The sequence below is a fragment of the Delphinus delphis genome, chromosome 9, assembly GCF_949987515.2.
Source record: "Delphinus delphis chromosome 9, mDelDel1.2, whole genome shotgun sequence".
Taxonomy (NCBI): Eukaryota; Metazoa; Chordata; class Mammalia; order Artiodactyla; family Delphinidae; genus Delphinus; species Delphinus delphis.
Window position 1 is genome coordinate 42,099,665 of NC_082691.1, and position 18,578 is coordinate 42,118,242.

General features: G+C 40.5%; 1 protein-coding gene across 3 annotated transcripts in view; it reads right to left on the reverse strand.

The window, feature by feature from the left end:
- The window catches only part of SCIN (scinderin), an 81,518-nt gene that overhangs the window by 10,913 nt on the left and 52,027 nt on the right, over positions 1 to 18,578 (reverse strand). For 2 of the 3 annotated variants that reach the window (XM_060020443.2, XM_060020442.1), the window contains 6 exons: positions 18,147 to 18,268; positions 12,241 to 12,331; positions 6,866 to 7,036; positions 3,425 to 3,602; positions 3,004 to 3,125; positions 124 to 201 (listed from right to left, as the gene is read on the reverse strand). In XM_060020443.2, coding sequence (XP_059876426.1) covers positions 124 to 201; positions 3,004 to 3,125; positions 3,425 to 3,602; positions 6,866 to 7,036; positions 12,241 to 12,331; positions 18,147 to 18,268 — 762 coding nt within the window. The remainder of the gene's footprint in view (positions 1 to 123; positions 202 to 3,003; positions 3,126 to 3,424; positions 3,603 to 6,865; positions 7,037 to 12,240; positions 12,332 to 18,146; positions 18,269 to 18,578) is intronic. The other variant, XM_060020441.1, reaches the window with a different exon arrangement.

The window sequence follows — 18,578 nt, forward strand, 5'->3', positions numbered from 1 at the left end:
AGAGTTTCTTTTAAATACAGCCTAAATCCATGGGTCCGTTTATTATTAGACTTGCTATTTCTCAAAGCAGGTTGTGTCAGGTCCCAACTATAAGTACACTCTCTTCCTGTTCCACTCTCTTACCTGTTCCCAAGCATCTAGTAACATGACATCATCTTCTGCTAAATCATCCTGGGTGAACTCTCCTGGAACCTCTTCAACCTGAAATGTATAAAAAAGCTTTATGACCAAGCAGTTAAGCAGTGATTTTTCTAATATACGGGATATAAACCCCTTGCATTATTTGGAGCACAGCAAAAAAAAGTTTGGTAGCCATTTTTTTCTTCCTTTTGGGCAGTTAAAGATTTAAATAATTGTTTATCTGTTTAATCAGGTATCACAAACTCAGGGTGTCTTATTTGGGGAGGACAGTGCTTAACATAAACATTGCATATGGACTTAGAGAGACCATGTACAGTCAATCTGGCCACAGTTGTCTCTAATTCCACTTCCTTATGACAAGTTGCTTCACAGATTTCTGTTGCCTTCCTAGTTCCTAAAGATATTTAAGTTTATGATCTGGGTATTAAATCATCTTTCATTTTGTAGGTCAAGATTATTTTAATAAAATCAGTAAGTCTGGTCATTTTTATGAATCAATCATTTTCCATAAGATGATATTATAACAATATTCCATATGCAAAGCTTCATTATTTTTATTTTAAATGGGTTAAATTGTGTTCTCCGTAGTTAACATTAAAGGGTAATGGGGAGGGTTAGTTTAATGCACCCATTACCAGCAGGCATGCATTAATCTAAAGTTCAAATTTTTAAAAGAATTCTGGATGAAACCCCCCCTGATCATTAGGAAGGTATGGTAGATTGGATTATGGTTTGCTCCTTCCCTCTACTGTGTGACTCTGCAGGTGAAGTTGACTGTGGCCTTGCCCTTGTCATACTAGCAAATGCGACTCAGGGCCCCTCTTGTGCTCCTGGGCTCTGTCCTGGGAAGAAGAGGCATGACCCCAACCTGAAGCCCCCTGAGCATGACAATACCTGTTTGTTATAATCTGATTACATTTTGAGATTGTTACACAAAAAACAAACAAACACTAACCATTTACAGAGGGCAAATTTGTTTATATTTTATTTTTACAGAATAATTACCAATTACATAATGCTTAAAAAAAGCAAAAACCTTAAATATCACTTACTCCATGCCTGGCACTGTTGTATATATGCAACAACTAATTTAATATTCACAACAACCCTATGAAGTAGGTACTAGGATTATCCCCATTTTTCAGATGAGAAAATTATAGCACAGAGCGGGTAAGTAACCAGCCTAGGGTCACACAGCCAGTAAATAATATCGCCAAATAAGTGATATCAAATAGGCAGAATAGTTCTAAAAGCTGTACTTTTAACCAATAGACTCTGTCTTGTATGAATCTACATGTCTAAAGCCTGCTTTCTGATGATGAGATCAAACACTTGTTAGTAACACTCCTTTTCCTTAAAATGTGAAGGGATTAGCGTTCCAAATATCAAACAAGAAAATGAGTAGGTGTAAAGGAAAAGTATATTTCTCTTAAATATGTGAATGACAAAACCCCAAAACTAATAGATTTTTGTAACCTAAGAACAAAGCCTAGGTGTTATTTTTTTAACATATAGCTCCATTGGAAACAAACATGTTATTTACAGCATTATTAGTAGATAATACTAATAAGAAATTATAGGAGCATATGCTGAAAAAGCCATTGTTTGGATGCAATATAAAATCAGCAGTCAAAAGAGTAAAACAGGGCTTCCCTGGTGGCGCAGTGGTTGAGAGTCCGCCTGCCTTTGCAGGGGACACGGGTTCGTGCCCTGGTCCGGGAAGATCCCACATGCCGTGGAGCGCCTGGGCCCATGAGCCATGGCCGCTGAACCTGCGCCTCCGGAGCCTGTGCTCCACAATGGGAGAGACCACAGCAGTGAGAGGCCCGTGTACCGCAAAAAAAAAAAAAAAAAAAGAGTAAAACAACAGATTTTTCTGACAGCAAGTTTATAAAATATATGGATTTCCAAAGTGGGTGAACAACTGTGGTGCCCAACCACCTAATATTTATCACAATCCACCATTTAAATCTTTAATTTTTAGGTCAAATCACATGTAAGCTTCAAGTGTGGTTCACACATGAGCAGTTTCTTCTTCAAAGCATTTTATCTCAAGCATGCAATGTACCTGGGAAAATACTTACTAAATTGTCATGTGTGCATTGAAAAGTAAAGCTTGTATTTACTAAGACTTGGTGACCAAATCTTTAGTTCAGATTTTATAGGCAAGGAATTTGTTCTTTAAATGAAAGATTTACACAAAAACTTAGTATGTCAAACAGAGAAAGCAGAATTTTTGATTAAACTGAGATGAGGGGCCACAGCCCAGGATATTTTAGAGACCCATAGACAATCACTCTTGTACACAAATACTTTGAATTGCCTAGAATTCAAAGCTTGTGAATGGGACTATGACATAAAATATTCCTGCTGATTTCAGTTAATTTGCAGGTGTGTATATAGCTTTCTGTGATTCTTGCCCAAGGATCATATTTCCATAATATTTTTTATTCCGTCAACATGGTGAAACTTTTTATTCCCGTGGGAAACTGCAGTGTAAAATTGACATAGTTTGATCAGAGAAACCACTATTGTTGCGTACAGAAAGCATCAAACCATTAAATAAGCAAATCCAACCACACGCATATTCGTACCGAAATGACCACATGCTGACACTGGTGCAAAGTAGCTGATATATTTAAGAGCAGCTTGATTAATACAGTACATTACAATATTCCGATGCTTTCACGTCCAGTACGTCACTGGCTCTTAAACCAACCCTGCGTGGAGCAAAGATTGTCACCTGTGGTTTGCAGGTAAACTAAAACTGAGAATCAGGGCAGGAACGCGTTAGAGCAACACAAGAATGCTTCTCTCTCCCACTGCTGCTGATTCTACCCCAGGGTTTCACGGGACACTTACAATGAATCTTCCAGTTTTGTTGGAGCAGGCGTAAAGCCGAGGTGGATGGTCTTCAGCCTGGGTTTCTAGCAGGGGAGAGGTCTGGTAGTCTTTTTTCCCTCCAAGGGAATTCCAAAACTCCTCTGTGGAAAACACAAGTTAGCCAGTGCATTTTCAGAAGCATATGGTCGGTACTGCTTTACCTTAACAAATAATCGTATCTCACCTCAACTTCACTGTTAAGAAGTTACTGAAATAGAGCAGGAGAAGTTACTTAAATATAGTTGGCACCATCACTCACTTTTGCAACTAGTGAATGGGTTCTTAATGCCCTACAACCGTTACAAAGTTCCTATTTATGACAAAAATAAATAAATTACATGATTAGCAAGTATGCCAAATATAAGTTCTGGCTAGTGTCCTTGGCCTCACCTATACACACCTGGTTCCTCGCCTTCCTGAATCCTCGTGGTTTTACATTTGAGGACACTTGCCACATACGCTGCTCCCTTCTCCTCCTCCTGGCTGGCCCCTTTTCCTCTCCAGATGTAGCCATTATTTTGTCGTAGTTTCAGGACAAAAACATCATTGGAATTCAATGACTTTGCATCAACATCTACCTAGAGTATGAAGAAAAAGAACACAATGATGTAAATTCATTGCTGCTCCCTCAATAAACATGTCCAAGAAGCTGCGACAGTGCCAAACCACCTACAGACTTCTGTCCTGACCCAGGATATTAATGCAGGGGGCACCAGGACACGCCTAGGGGGTTAGAAACAGTAGGAGCACGTTGCGCTGCGTCACTTTAACGCTCACCCGCCCGACGACAGTAGCACAGGCTCTGAGAATAAAATAAGGCAAACTTAAGTGATACATAACAAGGATAATATTCAAAGAGACCGCAAGAAGGAGGATGGGCTATAATTGATGTTTGGAAAGAGGTTGAAAAGAAATATACGTTTATATTCACAAATGATAAACGTAAAGCACAGTGTTCAGTTTTTCTCTCCCTCCACTAAAGAGGTTTGTCAAATAATCCAAGGGACACAGAAAAATCATAAAACAGGGACCGGGATCTAATACAGACAAAGAGATAATAACATAGATTCACTGAAAGGTTCTCCAGGCTCAGACAAATTATAGCTCAAATTATAAGAGACTGATTATAGGGGGTTAAAAATACAGCACTGACATACCCTCTTCCTTTCAACTGAGAAGCTGTGGACACCGTCTGGGATGAGCCAGATGAGCACAGCTCCAGTCAGTGTGGCTGCAGAGTGAGTGAGAGGCGCCTGGCTGAGACCAGACTCCAGCCTGAGGGTGAGGCTGACAGTGGAGCATTGGGGCAGAGACAAGGCATGTGCGGAGCCTCAGGCTTGGGAGTGAGTCTGAGCTCCTACGATGGGCTTGTGCCTTTGACTGCGTCTATGACCTTGTCATTTTGTGTCTCTGCACTGGCCTCTTTGAGACCCTCTGTCTGACTATAGGATTGTATGATTGTGACAGTATGCATATGACTTTCTGTGGGACTCCATGTGAGGTGTGCTAACAGGGAGATGAAGAAGAACCAGGAAACAAGACTGAGATAGAGCAGCCATGAGAGAGGAAGAAATCAAGAGTGTGGTGTCCTGAGGGCAAGTGAAGAGAGCACCTCAAGAAGGAGCTGGCGATCGGCTGTCCAAATGATGCCGTTTGACCAACTGTGGCGAGCTGCCAGAGGAAGGCATCAACCATGAGGAGAGTTGGGTTTCACCAGGTTCGTCAGGACCCTGTCCCCAGAGAAAGCACTAGAGGAGCAACGAACAGCTGCTGGAAATTTTAAAGATGTGTCCCAGGTGTTGGGAACACTCAGAGAAGTGCTTATCATCCTCTTTCAGTAGGAAGGAGGCTCCATGGACCAAGCTCAAAGGAATCTATCAGATGTGATGATGGAGATTTACAGGAACTATGACTTCCAATTTCTAATCCAAATGTCTCCTTACTGGTTCAGAGGAAAGAGCTTGGACGATGGAGAGACAGGTGACAAGAGGTCCATGCCCAGACTGGTGTGGGATCCTGGCGGTAGTTCCAAAATAGAACATAAGAAAGCTTTAGCCTCCCAGGAGATGAAAACAGAAAGCCTTATAAACAATGTTTCGACTAGCGCATTTCAGAGAGGCTAGGAATGCAAAGGCTGGTTTGGGAGGCTGCAAGAAAATAAAGAATCTGCATCGCAAGCAGCTCACGATGCCCCCTGAAGAAGTACCCACTGGGAAGAGACCAGGACCATAACGATTCTCCTTGACTCTTGCATCTGAAATCAACTGAGAGGGCCTGTAGATGAAGGCGTCACCGTCCATTTGACAGATTAGAAAAAGTAGTCATAATTGAACACATGAGAATCCATGCACAGAATGTTCTGGATGAGATCACTACCTAATGGCGTTTAAATTATATGACTGAATGAGATCATTCTGAAGAGGGCCAGGACTGAGCCTCGGAGGGTTCAGGAGCTTAAAGGACGAGCAGAGGAGGAGAATGCAGCAAAGCTGGTTGGGAGTGCGAATACTCTTCAGAAGAGTGGCCCTCAAGTGTGGAAGAAATCCTGCTAAGTGAGGGGTTCCAGAAGCCTCGTAAAAAGATAGCGTTCTGGGAAGACAGAAAAGGGTGGCTCTAGCAAATGCTGGCAGGAGGCTGAGAAAAGCGCGGTCAGACATGAGGCTTTTGACGGCGAAAGGCAGGGCTTTGGCAAACTAGATAAAGCCCATCCGGCTGGAGGGGCAGGAGGGGACGACGGAGTGGAGTCCAGTACAGGACCACAAGTGTGAGATGAAGTGGAGTCAAGACACAACTGTTGGATGAGAGGAGCCAAAGTGACGGAGACGGTGAGACAACAACTGAAGCCACCAAACAATAAGAGGGGAAGGACTGGACCGGGAGCTCAGCAGAGGACAGCACAGGGGGATGGGGGAAGGAGACGGATAAGAAGAAGTCAAAACGGCAAGGGTGGAGCAAGGAGGGGACCCCACCACCGGTCCTTGGTCAGCGGGCACTGGGGGAAAATACAACTTCCACTTGAGAAGGCTGTATGGGAATCTGCGTCCTCAGAACACAGCCACGGAGCAAGAAGGCGGGGTGGCTTAGAGAACAGGTTAAGGGGGGAGGGATGCTGTGACCCACCTGGTTTTAAGGGCTCAGCTGAACAACTTGGCAAATGGTCCAGGTTTGGGGACATACAGAGAGTGCAGGGCAGTTAGGGGTGACTTGGGAGACTTGGGTTTCAATGGTGACTAAGGTGACCGGGTTATGAAATGTCATGAATCCTCCCTGAAGTCAAAGCACTCAGCCATTTAAAAACTTGGGCCCGCTGGCCTTGCCCATACCTGATGGTCTTGTGGTCTGACACTGTGATCTGGGGTTTGACTTCTTTCACAGCTGCTGTCAGAGACAGCTTGTGTGGCCTTAACAGCTGAGTTATGGTTCCGGCCCAGTGTGGCGAAGCTTGCTTTCCATGGTCCTCACACTTGTACAAATGAGGGCCCTCCCTCTTGAATTTTCCTAGTGTGGTCACCTGACCATCACCCTCAATCCATCTTCCCCCAGGCCTTTCAAGACAGAGCTTAAGCTGCCTCACGCCTTTGACCGCTTGATTTGTTACATTATTCTTAAAATTCATTTGTTTTGTTATAAGCTGGTTGAAAAATATGAGAGGCCTGGTATCTGAAGTTAACTTTTTACTTGATTCTCCTGCTTTTAATATTTTTTATGGTGAACGCTGGATTAATTATAGAAATGAAGGGGGTTTACTTGCCAATTTTTTTAAAGACTAGTATTTGTTGATGGCTCAGGTCCACTGGGAAGCCCATGAGCAGGGCAGGTTTTACTGAATGCATGATGTTACCTCCACAATTCTGGTGATCGACGCCAGGTTTCTTCGGACTTGAAAGAGGCGTGTAGGGGGGGCCGGCACCTGACCTCCTTTCTTTGATGTTCCGTTCTTGTAAATAATGAGCGGTTTGTCTTTGAACAAACTCAGCAGGTGAGCAGGTTCTTTGCCTTGGGAGACTCGGATCTGGGGGCAGCGGGGATAAAAGAAATTAATAAAGAGTGCAGTGAAAGAAGGCCGTATTTCCAAAGGTGTCCTTATTTTTCTCTTTGAAAACAAAATTAAAAATATATAAAAAGTCAAAAATATATATATAAAAAGTCAAGAGCAGGAGGAACGATGAATCAACAGAAAATATAGGTTAATGATAATCAAACAGAGCTTCCTCACTGACTTAGGAACCAGTCGTTACTCCAGACACAGCACCTTCTCGGGGGACACAGCACCACACTGCACCACTTTCTGCTTCCAGAAAGCACAAAGTTTCAAGTCTGTTCATCTACATCTCCAAAAGGGGGAAAACAACGAAGTGCTGATGTATGCCGTCTTTTATGAAAATTACTCTTTTTTTACAAGGGCACCAAGCTTTCCAGATGTTTAGGGGTATACCTGTCTCTCACGTGTTTTGGATCTCATTCAGTAGGTTAGGAGATGTGCATTCATTCAAATTCTTCCAAAAATAAGACAACACGAAAGTATACTCATTCTTTTTACATCCCTACCACTGTAAGATGAAAAAAATCATCGTAATCTGGGGATGAATAAAGATTTCAATCCAAACATCAAAAACTGACAAAAATAAACAGAATAGACTTTATACTTTTTAGCTTACCTATGGAAATGGTACTAGTAGATTTGCTTAATATAAGCTCTTTTTAAAATACAATATCAGGACTTTTCAGGATAAGGAAATGGAAGAAAATAAATGGCAAGTTATTTAATTTCACCTATTAGTTTAACAACAGATACTGGATCAGATCCAAATTTCCTATCCCTTGCATAATCTATCGATGCATGTATTTACATAAAGAGTTCAAATTTTGTGTCACTCTCCTGTTTTTTTAAATTATTTGCCCTATGCTAAAGTTGAAATATCTCTCCTACCCTGGTCTGTCTTTTTCTAGAAGCCAAGTGAATGGGAATGTTGATGCACATACCATCATAGGGAAGCCTAGGGAGCACTGAAAGTAACTAACTCCACAAATATCTTTCAACTAGTAGACATTCAAATAAGCGAGTAACAAGTTAAAACGTCTTTTGAGTCACACCCCAAAGCATGGGGTGAGGTTAGCTAAGAGCTCCTAAAACTGCCGTTGGCTTAGCATTTCCCATAACACTGAGAAAACATCAAGCGCCAACATGAAAGAAAGAGGGCTACTGATTAAGGCCCATTCTCCACTGCGAAATGAAAATAAGAGATAGAAAGGTAAACTGAAAATTTTTCAGTACTGTTAATACAGTCTACGAAGGAATGTTTAAAACAGCAATTCAGGACTTTATTTATGCATTGTTGTAAACCACCGCCATCTTGTGGTGAAACTAAGCATTACCATTTCATTGCCATTTTAGGATTCAATTGGCTGACACTGGAAATTCATTCATTGGGTATATCAAATATTTAACTGTGAAATATAGAATTTATAAGGCACAGGGCCTTATCCTCAAAGTTTTTGCATGATTTGGTAATCACTACTTGAAAGATCAACTAAATGACATCGATGATGTCAGTTCTTAGAAATATTTCATTCAAGAAATGAATATAAACTCTATGCCAATAAAATGGACAACCTGGAAGAAATGGACAAATTCTTAGAAAGGTATAACCCTCCAAGACTGAACCAGGAAGAAACAGAAAATATGAATGGACCAATCACAAGTAATGAAATTGAAACTGCGATCAAAAATCTTCCAACAAACAAAAGTCCAGGACCAGATGGCTTCACAGGTGAATTCTATCAAACATTTAGAGAAGAGCTAACACCTAACTTTCTCAAACTCTTCCAAAATATAGCAGAGGGAGGAACACTCCCAAACTCATTCTACGAGGCTTCCATCACCCTGATACCAAAACCAGACAAACATGTCACAAAGAAAGAAAACTACAGGCCAGTATCACTGATGAACATAGATGCAAAAATCCTCAACAAAATACTAGCAAACAGAATCTAACAACACATTAAAAGGATCGTACACCATGATCAAGTGGGATTTATCCCAGGAATGCAAGGATTCTTCAATACATGCAAATCAATCAATGTGAAACACCACATTAACAAATTGAAGAATAAAAACCATATGATCATCTCAATAGATGCACAGAACGCTTTTGACAAAAATGAACACCCATTTATGATAAAAACTCTCCGGAAAGTAGGCATAGAGGGAACTTACCTCAACATAATAAAGGTCATATATGACAAACCCACAGTAAATCATTCTCAATGGTGAAAAACTGAAAGCTTTTCTGCTAATATCAGGAACAAGACAAGGATGTCCACTCTCACCACTATTATTCAACATAGCTTTGGGAGTCCTAGTCACAGCAATCAGAGAAGAAAAAGAAATAAAAGGAATACAAATTAGAAAAGAAAAAGTAAAACTGTCACTGTTTGCAGATGACATGATACTATACATAGAGAATCCTAAAGATGCCACCAGAAAACTACTAGAGCTAATCAATGAATTTGGTGAAGTAGCAGGACACAAAATTAATGCACAGAAATCTCTTGCATTCCTATACACTAATGATGAAAAATCTGAAAGTGAAATTAAGAAAACACTCCCATTTACCACTGCAACAAAAAGAATAAAATACCTAGGAATAAACCTACCAAGGGAGACAAAAGACCTGTATGCAGAAAACTATAAGACACTGATGAAAGAAATTAAAGATGATACAAACAGATGGAGAGATATACCATGTTCTTGGATTGGTAGAATCAATATTGTGAAAATGACTATACTACCCAAAGCAATCTACAGATTCAATGCAATCCCTACAAATTACCAATGGCATTTTCTACAGAACTAGAACAAAACATTCTTAAAATTTGTATGGAGACACAAAAGACCCCGAATAGCCAAAGCAATCTTGAGGGAAAAAAACGGAGCTGGAGGAATCAGACTCCCTGACTTCAGACTATACTACAAAGTGACAGTAATCAAGACAATATGCTTCTGGCACAAATACAGAAATATAGATCAACGGAACAGGATAGAAAGCCCAAAGATAAACCCAAGCACCTATGGTCAACTAATCTATGACAAAGGAGGCAAGGATATACAATGGAGAAAAGACAGCCTCTTCAATAAGTGGTGCTGGGAAAACTGGACAGCTACATGTTAAAGAATGTAATTAGAACACTCCCTAACATCATACACAAAAATAAGCTCAAAATGGATTAAAGACCTAAATGTCAGACCGGACACTATAAAACTCTTAGAGGAAAACATAGGCAGAACACCCTTTGACATAAATCACAGCAAGATCTTTTTTGACCCACCTTCTATAGTAATGGAAATCAAACCAAAAATAAACAAATGGGACCTAATGAAACTTAAAAGCTTTTGCACAGCAAAGGAAACTATAAACAAGACAAAAAGACAACCCTCAGAATGGGAGAAAATATTTGCAAATGAATCAATGGACAAAGGATTAATCTCTAAAATATATAAACAGCGCATGCAATTCAATATTAAAAAAAAAACAACGCAATCAAAAAATAGGCAGAAGACCTAAATAGACATTTCTCCAAAGAAGACATACAGATGGCCAAGAGGCACATGAAAAGCTGCTCAACATCACTAAGCATTAGAGAAATGCAAATCAAAACTACAATGAGGTATCACCTCACACTGGTTAGAATGGCCATCATCAGAAAATCTACAAACAACAAATGCTGGAGAGGATGTGGAGAAAAGGGAACCCTCTTGCACTGCTGGTGGGAATGTAAATTGATATAGCCACTATGGAGAATAGTATGGAGGTTCCTTAAAAAACTAAAAATAGAATTACCATATGACCCAGCAATCCCACTACTGGGCATATACCCAGAGAAAACCATAATTCAAAAAGACACATGCACCCCACTGTTCACTGCAGCACTATTTACAATAGCCAGGTCATGGAAGCAACCTAAATGCCCATCGAGAGACGAATGGATAAAGAAGATGTGGTACATATATACAATGGAACATTACTCAGCCATAAAAAGGAATGAAATTGGGTCATTTGTAGAGACATGGATGGACCTAGAGACTATCATACAGAGTGAAATAAGTCAGAAAGAGATAAAAAAAATCATATGTTAACACATGTATGTGGAATCTAGAAAAATGGTGCAGACAAACTGGTTTGCAGGGCAGAAATAGAGACACAGATGTAGTGAACAAACGTATGGACACCAAGGGGTGAAAGCAGGGGTGGTGGTGGTGGTGGGATGAATTGGGAGATTGGGATTGACATGTATACACTAATATATATAAAATAGATAAGTAATAAGAACATGCTGTATAAAAAATAAATAAAATTCAAAAATAAGAAATGAATGTAATAGTTCATGGGGAACTTCATGGGGAGTTAGTGCATTTACAGAATTCAATCATGTTGTTAATTTGTTAATTAACAATTTAAAAAGTTAGTTTATTTTTTTTTTTTTCAGTCCGCGGGCCTCTCCCGTTGCGGAGCACAGGCTCCGGACGCGCAGGCTCAGCGGCCGTGGCTCACGGGCCTAGCCACTCTGCGGCATGTGGGATCTTCCCGGACCGGGGCATGAACCCGTGTCCCCTGCATCGGCAGGCGGACTCTCAACCACTGCGCCACCAGGGAAGCCCAGTTAGTTTATTTTTAAAAAGTTAATATGCACCTTCAAATTTAGGTCTAACTTGCTTTCATTAGGAACTAAAATCCAAGATGGAAAGAAAAACAGCTGGAAGACCAAATTCACTCTCCACATCTCAGTTTTTATGTACTAAAGTATTGGACTTACTTTTCTAATTACTTTCTACCTTTGAAGAAGCCATTACACATTTATAAAGATTTGAAAACTTGAAAGTGATCACCTGGGAGTGATAACTCAGGTAGAACAGTTTTAATACCAAGTGGCTATCATTGATCTGATATGATTCTAAAGGAATGATTCTTTGGGGCTCTTAAATCTGTTAATAGTTTATTTTTGTTTCTGTTTTTTAAATTTTGTTTGCTCCCTCTTTTCCAGAATCTGAGAGAACGAGTATGGCATGAGAATAGGAATATTTAAATTCTAAAATGAAAAAAATATAATATTTAGAAAGGGTCAAATTCCCATCCCAACTTGGGAAAAGGGTTTTAACTAGACACTGGGCTAAGAAAACTTTAACTTGTATAAGTTTTGGGGTAAAAATATCCCAACCTGCACAGCCTGTCCTCCAAGGGATCTATCCAACTGAACGGTCAGGAATGCGGAAGTCGTCAGCTCATCCCTCGTGGCATTTGCTCCCTGCCTGGTGGAACCGAAGTAAAATAAATTAGTTTGTATTTAAGTTTTAAGATCTTCTAATGTAGGCATTTCAAGCAGAAACTTAAGTTATTATGAAAGATCAAGAAGAAACCAGCTGTTTTGACATGATAAAGCCATAGAAGTTATTGTTTTTTTAAAGTACTTAACTAACATTGAGCCATGAACTATCCCATGTATTGTTTAGAACTACATATGATAAGTATCTTTAATCTCCATTTTATAGGTCCATTTTTAGTTCCATAATTACTCCGCTAAGTAGTCGATTCTGTCTGATTTCAAGTTGGAGGTGCCTATTTTGGGAAACCATCTTCACAGTGAAAATAATCCATTTGAGTAGAATACGAGCCAAATCTATTAGGCTGGATATTAGAAGTACTTTATCTTTCCATGAATATTTGGTGATCATAGTAACAAATGTGTGGACCCAGAAAAATCAAGAAAATAATCATCAGAAGTAGGCAATGGTGAAGCCCCATTTTGTCATTCTAGCAATTCTTTAAAGGAATTTTTAATAAAACCATAAAAGAAGCTAAACTACCAGTGACCCAGATAAGGATCAATGAATCGGGTCTTCCCTGGTGGTCCAGTGGTAAAGAATCCGCTTTCCAGTGCAGGGGACACAGGTGCAATCCCTGGTCGGGGAAGTGGGATCCCACATGCCACAGGGCCACTAAGCCCGTGCGCTACAACTACTGAGCTCACGCCTCAACGAGAGAGCCCGCATGCCACAATCTACAGAGCTCATGCGCCCTGGAGCTGGTGCGCCACAACTAGAGAGAGAAATCCTGCACACCGCAACTAGAGAGAAGCCCACGTACTGCAACGAAGACCCAACACAGCCAAAAAAAAAAAGAGTCAGTGAATCAATTCATCCAGTTCATTTGCAACTTCTCTTTCTAGGGTAGCTTGTGGCTATAACTCCAATCACTGGCTTAACTTATATAGCAACCTCTGGGAGATCTGCTTGTTTGATGACTTTGTGGGAGGGAAAAGCCACTGAAAGCACTGATCATTGATTGGAGCCACTCCTCCTATCTTTGTGTGACTAGAAGAACACTAATCCTGGAACTGGATTTTGAAAATTAATTATATCCTTTCTTCTGAAGGTTTGAGAGTGAGCTACCTGTTCCATACCCAGAACAGGTTAACGATAGCCTCCCAACCTGGGCAACACACACAGACACACCCCCCAAAACACAGAATTCAGGGAGTACGTCTCATTTATCTCAGAATATTTCATTGAGCCAACAGAGTCAAGTGATTGATATAAAAATGTCCTACAGTGGGGTGCAAAAAAACGGAAAGATATGCTCATGTCAGGCATACGTTTAAAAAAATAAAAAATGCTTTTCATAACAAAGGCACCCATAAAGATACAGTCTTTTAAGGCTAATAGCCTAAATTTTCCATGAGCTTATCATGCTAGCAAACACTTCCGGGAGCCACTGGGAGCACCGACTGGGGTGTAACACAGAGCTGAGGAAACACCAGGGTCTGTTATCGCCTGTCCTTCCTTCCTCACGTCTGCAACTTCTTGGATGTTTCTTCATTTCCTTTTTTTTCTGCAGGAAAAAAATTCAACTAACTAATAGACTACATCACCAAACTTTTGTCACCATTTTACTGTTTTTTTTCCTGGAGTATTTCAACCAGCAAAACTGAAAACCCTCACCAAACTTTTGCCATCTGACACTCTTAATAAATATTTCACTGTTCATCTCGAGCCCTTCTTCCTCTTCATGCCAAAGTGACTCATGCTTCCATCCACACAGATTCAAACCAATTTGCTTTATTGATCTATGACCCAGGAGGTCAAGGACTCCTCTAATTTTGAAATCCTGTGCCTAAGGGGAAAAAAAGCAATCTACTTTGATATGATTTCTTCTTTATACATCTGTGGTGCTTGTTACTCATTAAAAATAAATGCTGCATGAAAATGGAATTTACTGCTTCAAGTGACTCATCATTGTCATTGTTCAAAGTTTGTTCACTTTCAACTACTTGACATTTCAGAGAAAGATCACTGCTGAAATTATTTTTCTCCTATCATTTTAGAATATAAGTGGTTTCAGAAATAAAGAGACAAAGTGATTTAATTCTAGTTTGTCACCTTCAACTCTGCTTCTTGGATTTAACCTATTTACGTCCTGCATTGAAATTATCACATAAACTGGAAAGCTGTTTAATTTGAAAGCTAGTCTTCAAGAGGCATTTTCTAAATGCCTCTTTGCTACCTTTTCGGAAGTTTTCGAAGTTCTGCAAACCATACAATATTAACAAACTGACATATTTAACATCCATGATATTAAATGACAAAAACTCACAAGAGGACTCAAGCATCTAACTTATATTCTTGATATCTCAAAAAGTCATACATTCTCATCACAGAAACCTTGAACACATCAAACTGAAAGAAGAAAACTAAATGACCCCCTCCCCCAGCCCCAGTCCTAGCCCAAAGGTCATGACTATTAAAAATGTGACATATTTTCGTCTTGTTTTTCTCTTTGATTTCTTTACAGTGAGGACCAAACTTGTCCTCCTCCTAAGTTCCTTATCTCAGCGAATAAAACACTACCCGCCTGTGCACATACCAGAAATCTGGGGCCACCCTTGACTCAGTCATCTTCTCCGTTCTCTGTAACCAGTCATTCAGATGTCAACTCGTTAATACTTTGCACACTTGCTCATCCTTTCCCTCCCTTACACTGAACTCTGGCCATATCATCATTCAGTTGGATCATTGCAACAAATTCCAAATGGCCTCTCTGCCATCAATCTCCCACCAGTCCATTCTTCAGATGTTAACCAGAATAATTTCTCTAAGATGGAAACCAATCATGTCACTCCCCTGTGCGAACTCTTTGACTGGCTCCCAATGCCCTGAAAATAAAGTTCATCTTCCCCAGGATAGTCACAAGGCCATTCACTATTTAGCTCCTTCTAATTTCTCTGGTTTTATCTTTTGCTCCTTAACTTTGCTCTAGCCATATATCATTACTAACCGAGTAGAGCACGATTTTCCCTGCATTGCTAGGAAAAACTTCCCTATTTGCTTGCTTTCATCGCTCCCATTTTTGCTCCCACTTAGATGTCGCTTCTAAGAGCCCTTCACCAATAGCCTAGGAGTTAGCTTGAGTGTCTGTCCCTAATTCCCCAAAGATCACTCAGCTTGGTTTTATCTTTTTTTTTTTTTTTTTTTTTTTACGGTGTGCGGGCCTCCCACTGTTGTGGCCTCTCCCGTTGCGGAGCACAGGCTCCAGACGCGCAGGCCCAGCGTCCATGGCGCACGGGCCAAGCCGCTCCGTGGCACGTGGGATCCTCCCGGACCGGGGCACGAACCCATGTCCCCTGCATCGGCAGGCGGACTCCCAACCACTGCGCCACCAGGGAAGCCCTTGGTTTTATCTTAAACCCTTCATATGTCATTGAAATGCCTGATAACCATCTTTCTCTCTTTAAAGTATAAATTCTTGGGCAACGTTTTGGCTTTTTTTTCCCACCACTGTATCTTTAGTATCTAGCTCAGTGCTTGGCACATAGAAAGCGCTCTATGAATACTTTCGTATGATTGAAGGAATAGCTACTGCGTTTAAAATTTACGACCTGATTTAATCTGCTTTAGTTATATCCACATAGCTATTGATATGGATTACAAATTGCTAATTCCTCAAAACATTCTCTTGAATTACTTATTTAGTCTTTCTTCTTTGATCTGAGTGCTACAATTAATTATATTTTTTACATACCAAAAAGAATTAAGAGGAAGAACAAGAAACAGAATGTAAAAGAAAAGCTGACTCGGAACAATAAATTTATCCCTACAAATGCCACGCTTTGCACACACTTCTCTGAATTAAAATTTTAGAAAAGGAAATTGCAAAATAAGGACACAACTTCTACCAAGGTATAGCTGCACACAGGCCTTAAAGAGAGCTGCAGATCAAGGTGTGAAATGTTGCTTCACCAGTTACAAGAGTTGTGACCTTGGGTTAAATTACTTAATCTGCCTAAGTCCTCCTTCCTTTTTTTTTTTGTGGTACGCGGGCCTCTCACTGTTGTGGCCTCTCCCGTTGCGGAGCACAGGCTCCGGACGCGCAGGCTCAGCGGCCATGGCTCACGGGCCCAGCCACTCCGCGGCATGTGGGGTCTTCCCGGACCGGGGCACGAACCCGTGTCCCCTGCATTGGCAGGCGGACTCTCAACCACTGTGCCACCAGGGAAGCCCATCCTCCTCCCTTTTTTATCTTACCTTTCACTTGAAAATAATCTGGTTGTGAGGAAGAAAGATAATATATGGAAACATCTAGCACTTTGCTGGCACAAGCATGCTGCTCAAATAAATGGTTACTATGAAGATGGCATCTTAATCATAGAGCTAAATAGCTAAATACATTCATCTGTGACAGGATATGATGTGACTGTGGAGTCAGAAATGTCCCTGGACACAGTGGTTCTCATTAATGCCACAGTGTACATTAGAATCTCAGGAGTCCTACCACCACCTTTATTTGGTATAAAGTGGGGGCCAGGCGTTTGGATTTGTGAAAAACTCTCCAGGTTAGTATGTGCAGCTAGTGTTGGGAACCACTGCCTAAGGCAGTGCCTGTCAATCATTAAAGTGCATATGAATCATCCTGAGATCTTGTTCAAATGCAGGTTCTGCTTTAGTGGGTCAAAGAGAGGGCCTGACATTTTTCTAACCAGCTCCCTAGTGATGCCCATGCTTTTGGTTCACAGACCACCCTTTGGGTACCAAGAACTATGGGATAGGGAAAATCATCTCATCTCCTTTACTTGGTTAAGCTCAAGGCACTGGCCAGTATAAGTGTTAAGTGGTCACACTGTGTGGACAGATGTCTCTGTCATCTGGTGGGACGCTCACCAGAGAGAAATGTCACGGTATCAGCAGACACCTAAGTCTGCATACGTTCAATATGTTCCCTGAAGATTGCCATCACCATGTAGGCAAAGGCAGGATCCTGCTTCACCCTTGCACCTTTGGCCTACAGCCCTCAGCTTTAAGATCTTTTCTGAAAATTCTTTTATTTTTCTCAGTCTTCTCAGAAATATTCTACTTTTCCTGATTTCACTTAAAAAAAAGTTTGAGAATCCCACATTGCATGATTTGTTGCAGAATCCCTGTCCCTTTGGAAGAGTCCAGCATGCTATGTGTACTTCACTTACTTGGTTGGACACTCCGCACTGGCAATGACTCTCTCTAAGTAAACTTAACCTTCAATTAACTCAAGTCATTATGCAAAAACCATATGAGATATGGATGCAATGGCATTTTTCTTCATTACTGCTATGAATTTCATGAGGACAAAGAATAAGGATGCATCAATTTGAGGTCTCTGGAGTATGAAATAGAATCATAAATTATATACATGCCTTAGAGGATTTGCATCATTGAAATGTTGCAGCTCCAATCAAGATGGGCTCTGTGAATTTTAACAAGAAGACATGGCACCTGATGCCAGTTGGAGTGTTAGCTTGCAGAGGAGATGAGTTATTCAACTGTATATCCACTAAAGGAACACTACCCTTGGGCTATCAAAACCTTTCTCCTAGGTTAGAAAGGATGACACTTATCTAACCCCTCCCGCTTGTGGACATCAGCTACAGAATACAGTCAAAATCATCTCGAAAGAATACTACTTGCATGTTATACAAACCTCACTGGCGTATTTATAGGATAATTCTACCCCCTATTGCATGGAATTTAATGAAATTTAACTTTGGAGCAAAATGTGACCTCTACGGAACTTGAGATCTTATGAAAGAGGGAGACTTACCAGGTGTAGATAATCTGTCCTCTGGGATAAGTGTAGAGTATGATGTAGCAGTCACCACCATAGAATTCACCATACGAGTTTCGGTCAATTTCGATCCTACCATGGTTTTCTACACGCCAAATCTAAAAGTAATGAAATATGTGTACCCAAATCAAAATTTTCTTGATCTAATGATACTTCTCAGAGGTTTAAAAAACATTTTGGTTTAGATCTGTCATTAAGGAACTTTTAAATTACTTTTCTAACTAGTTTACAAATTAAGCAACAGGAAGAAATTTTTATCCATTTGGCAATTTGGTTATTGACTTTTTAAGCCCTTCTAGTTCTTTTGTACCCTTCACAGTACTTAGCTCAGTTCTGAGCCTGTTGATCGATAAATACATATTGTTTGATCGATTAGTGAAAATAACATGACACTCTAGTGGAATAACA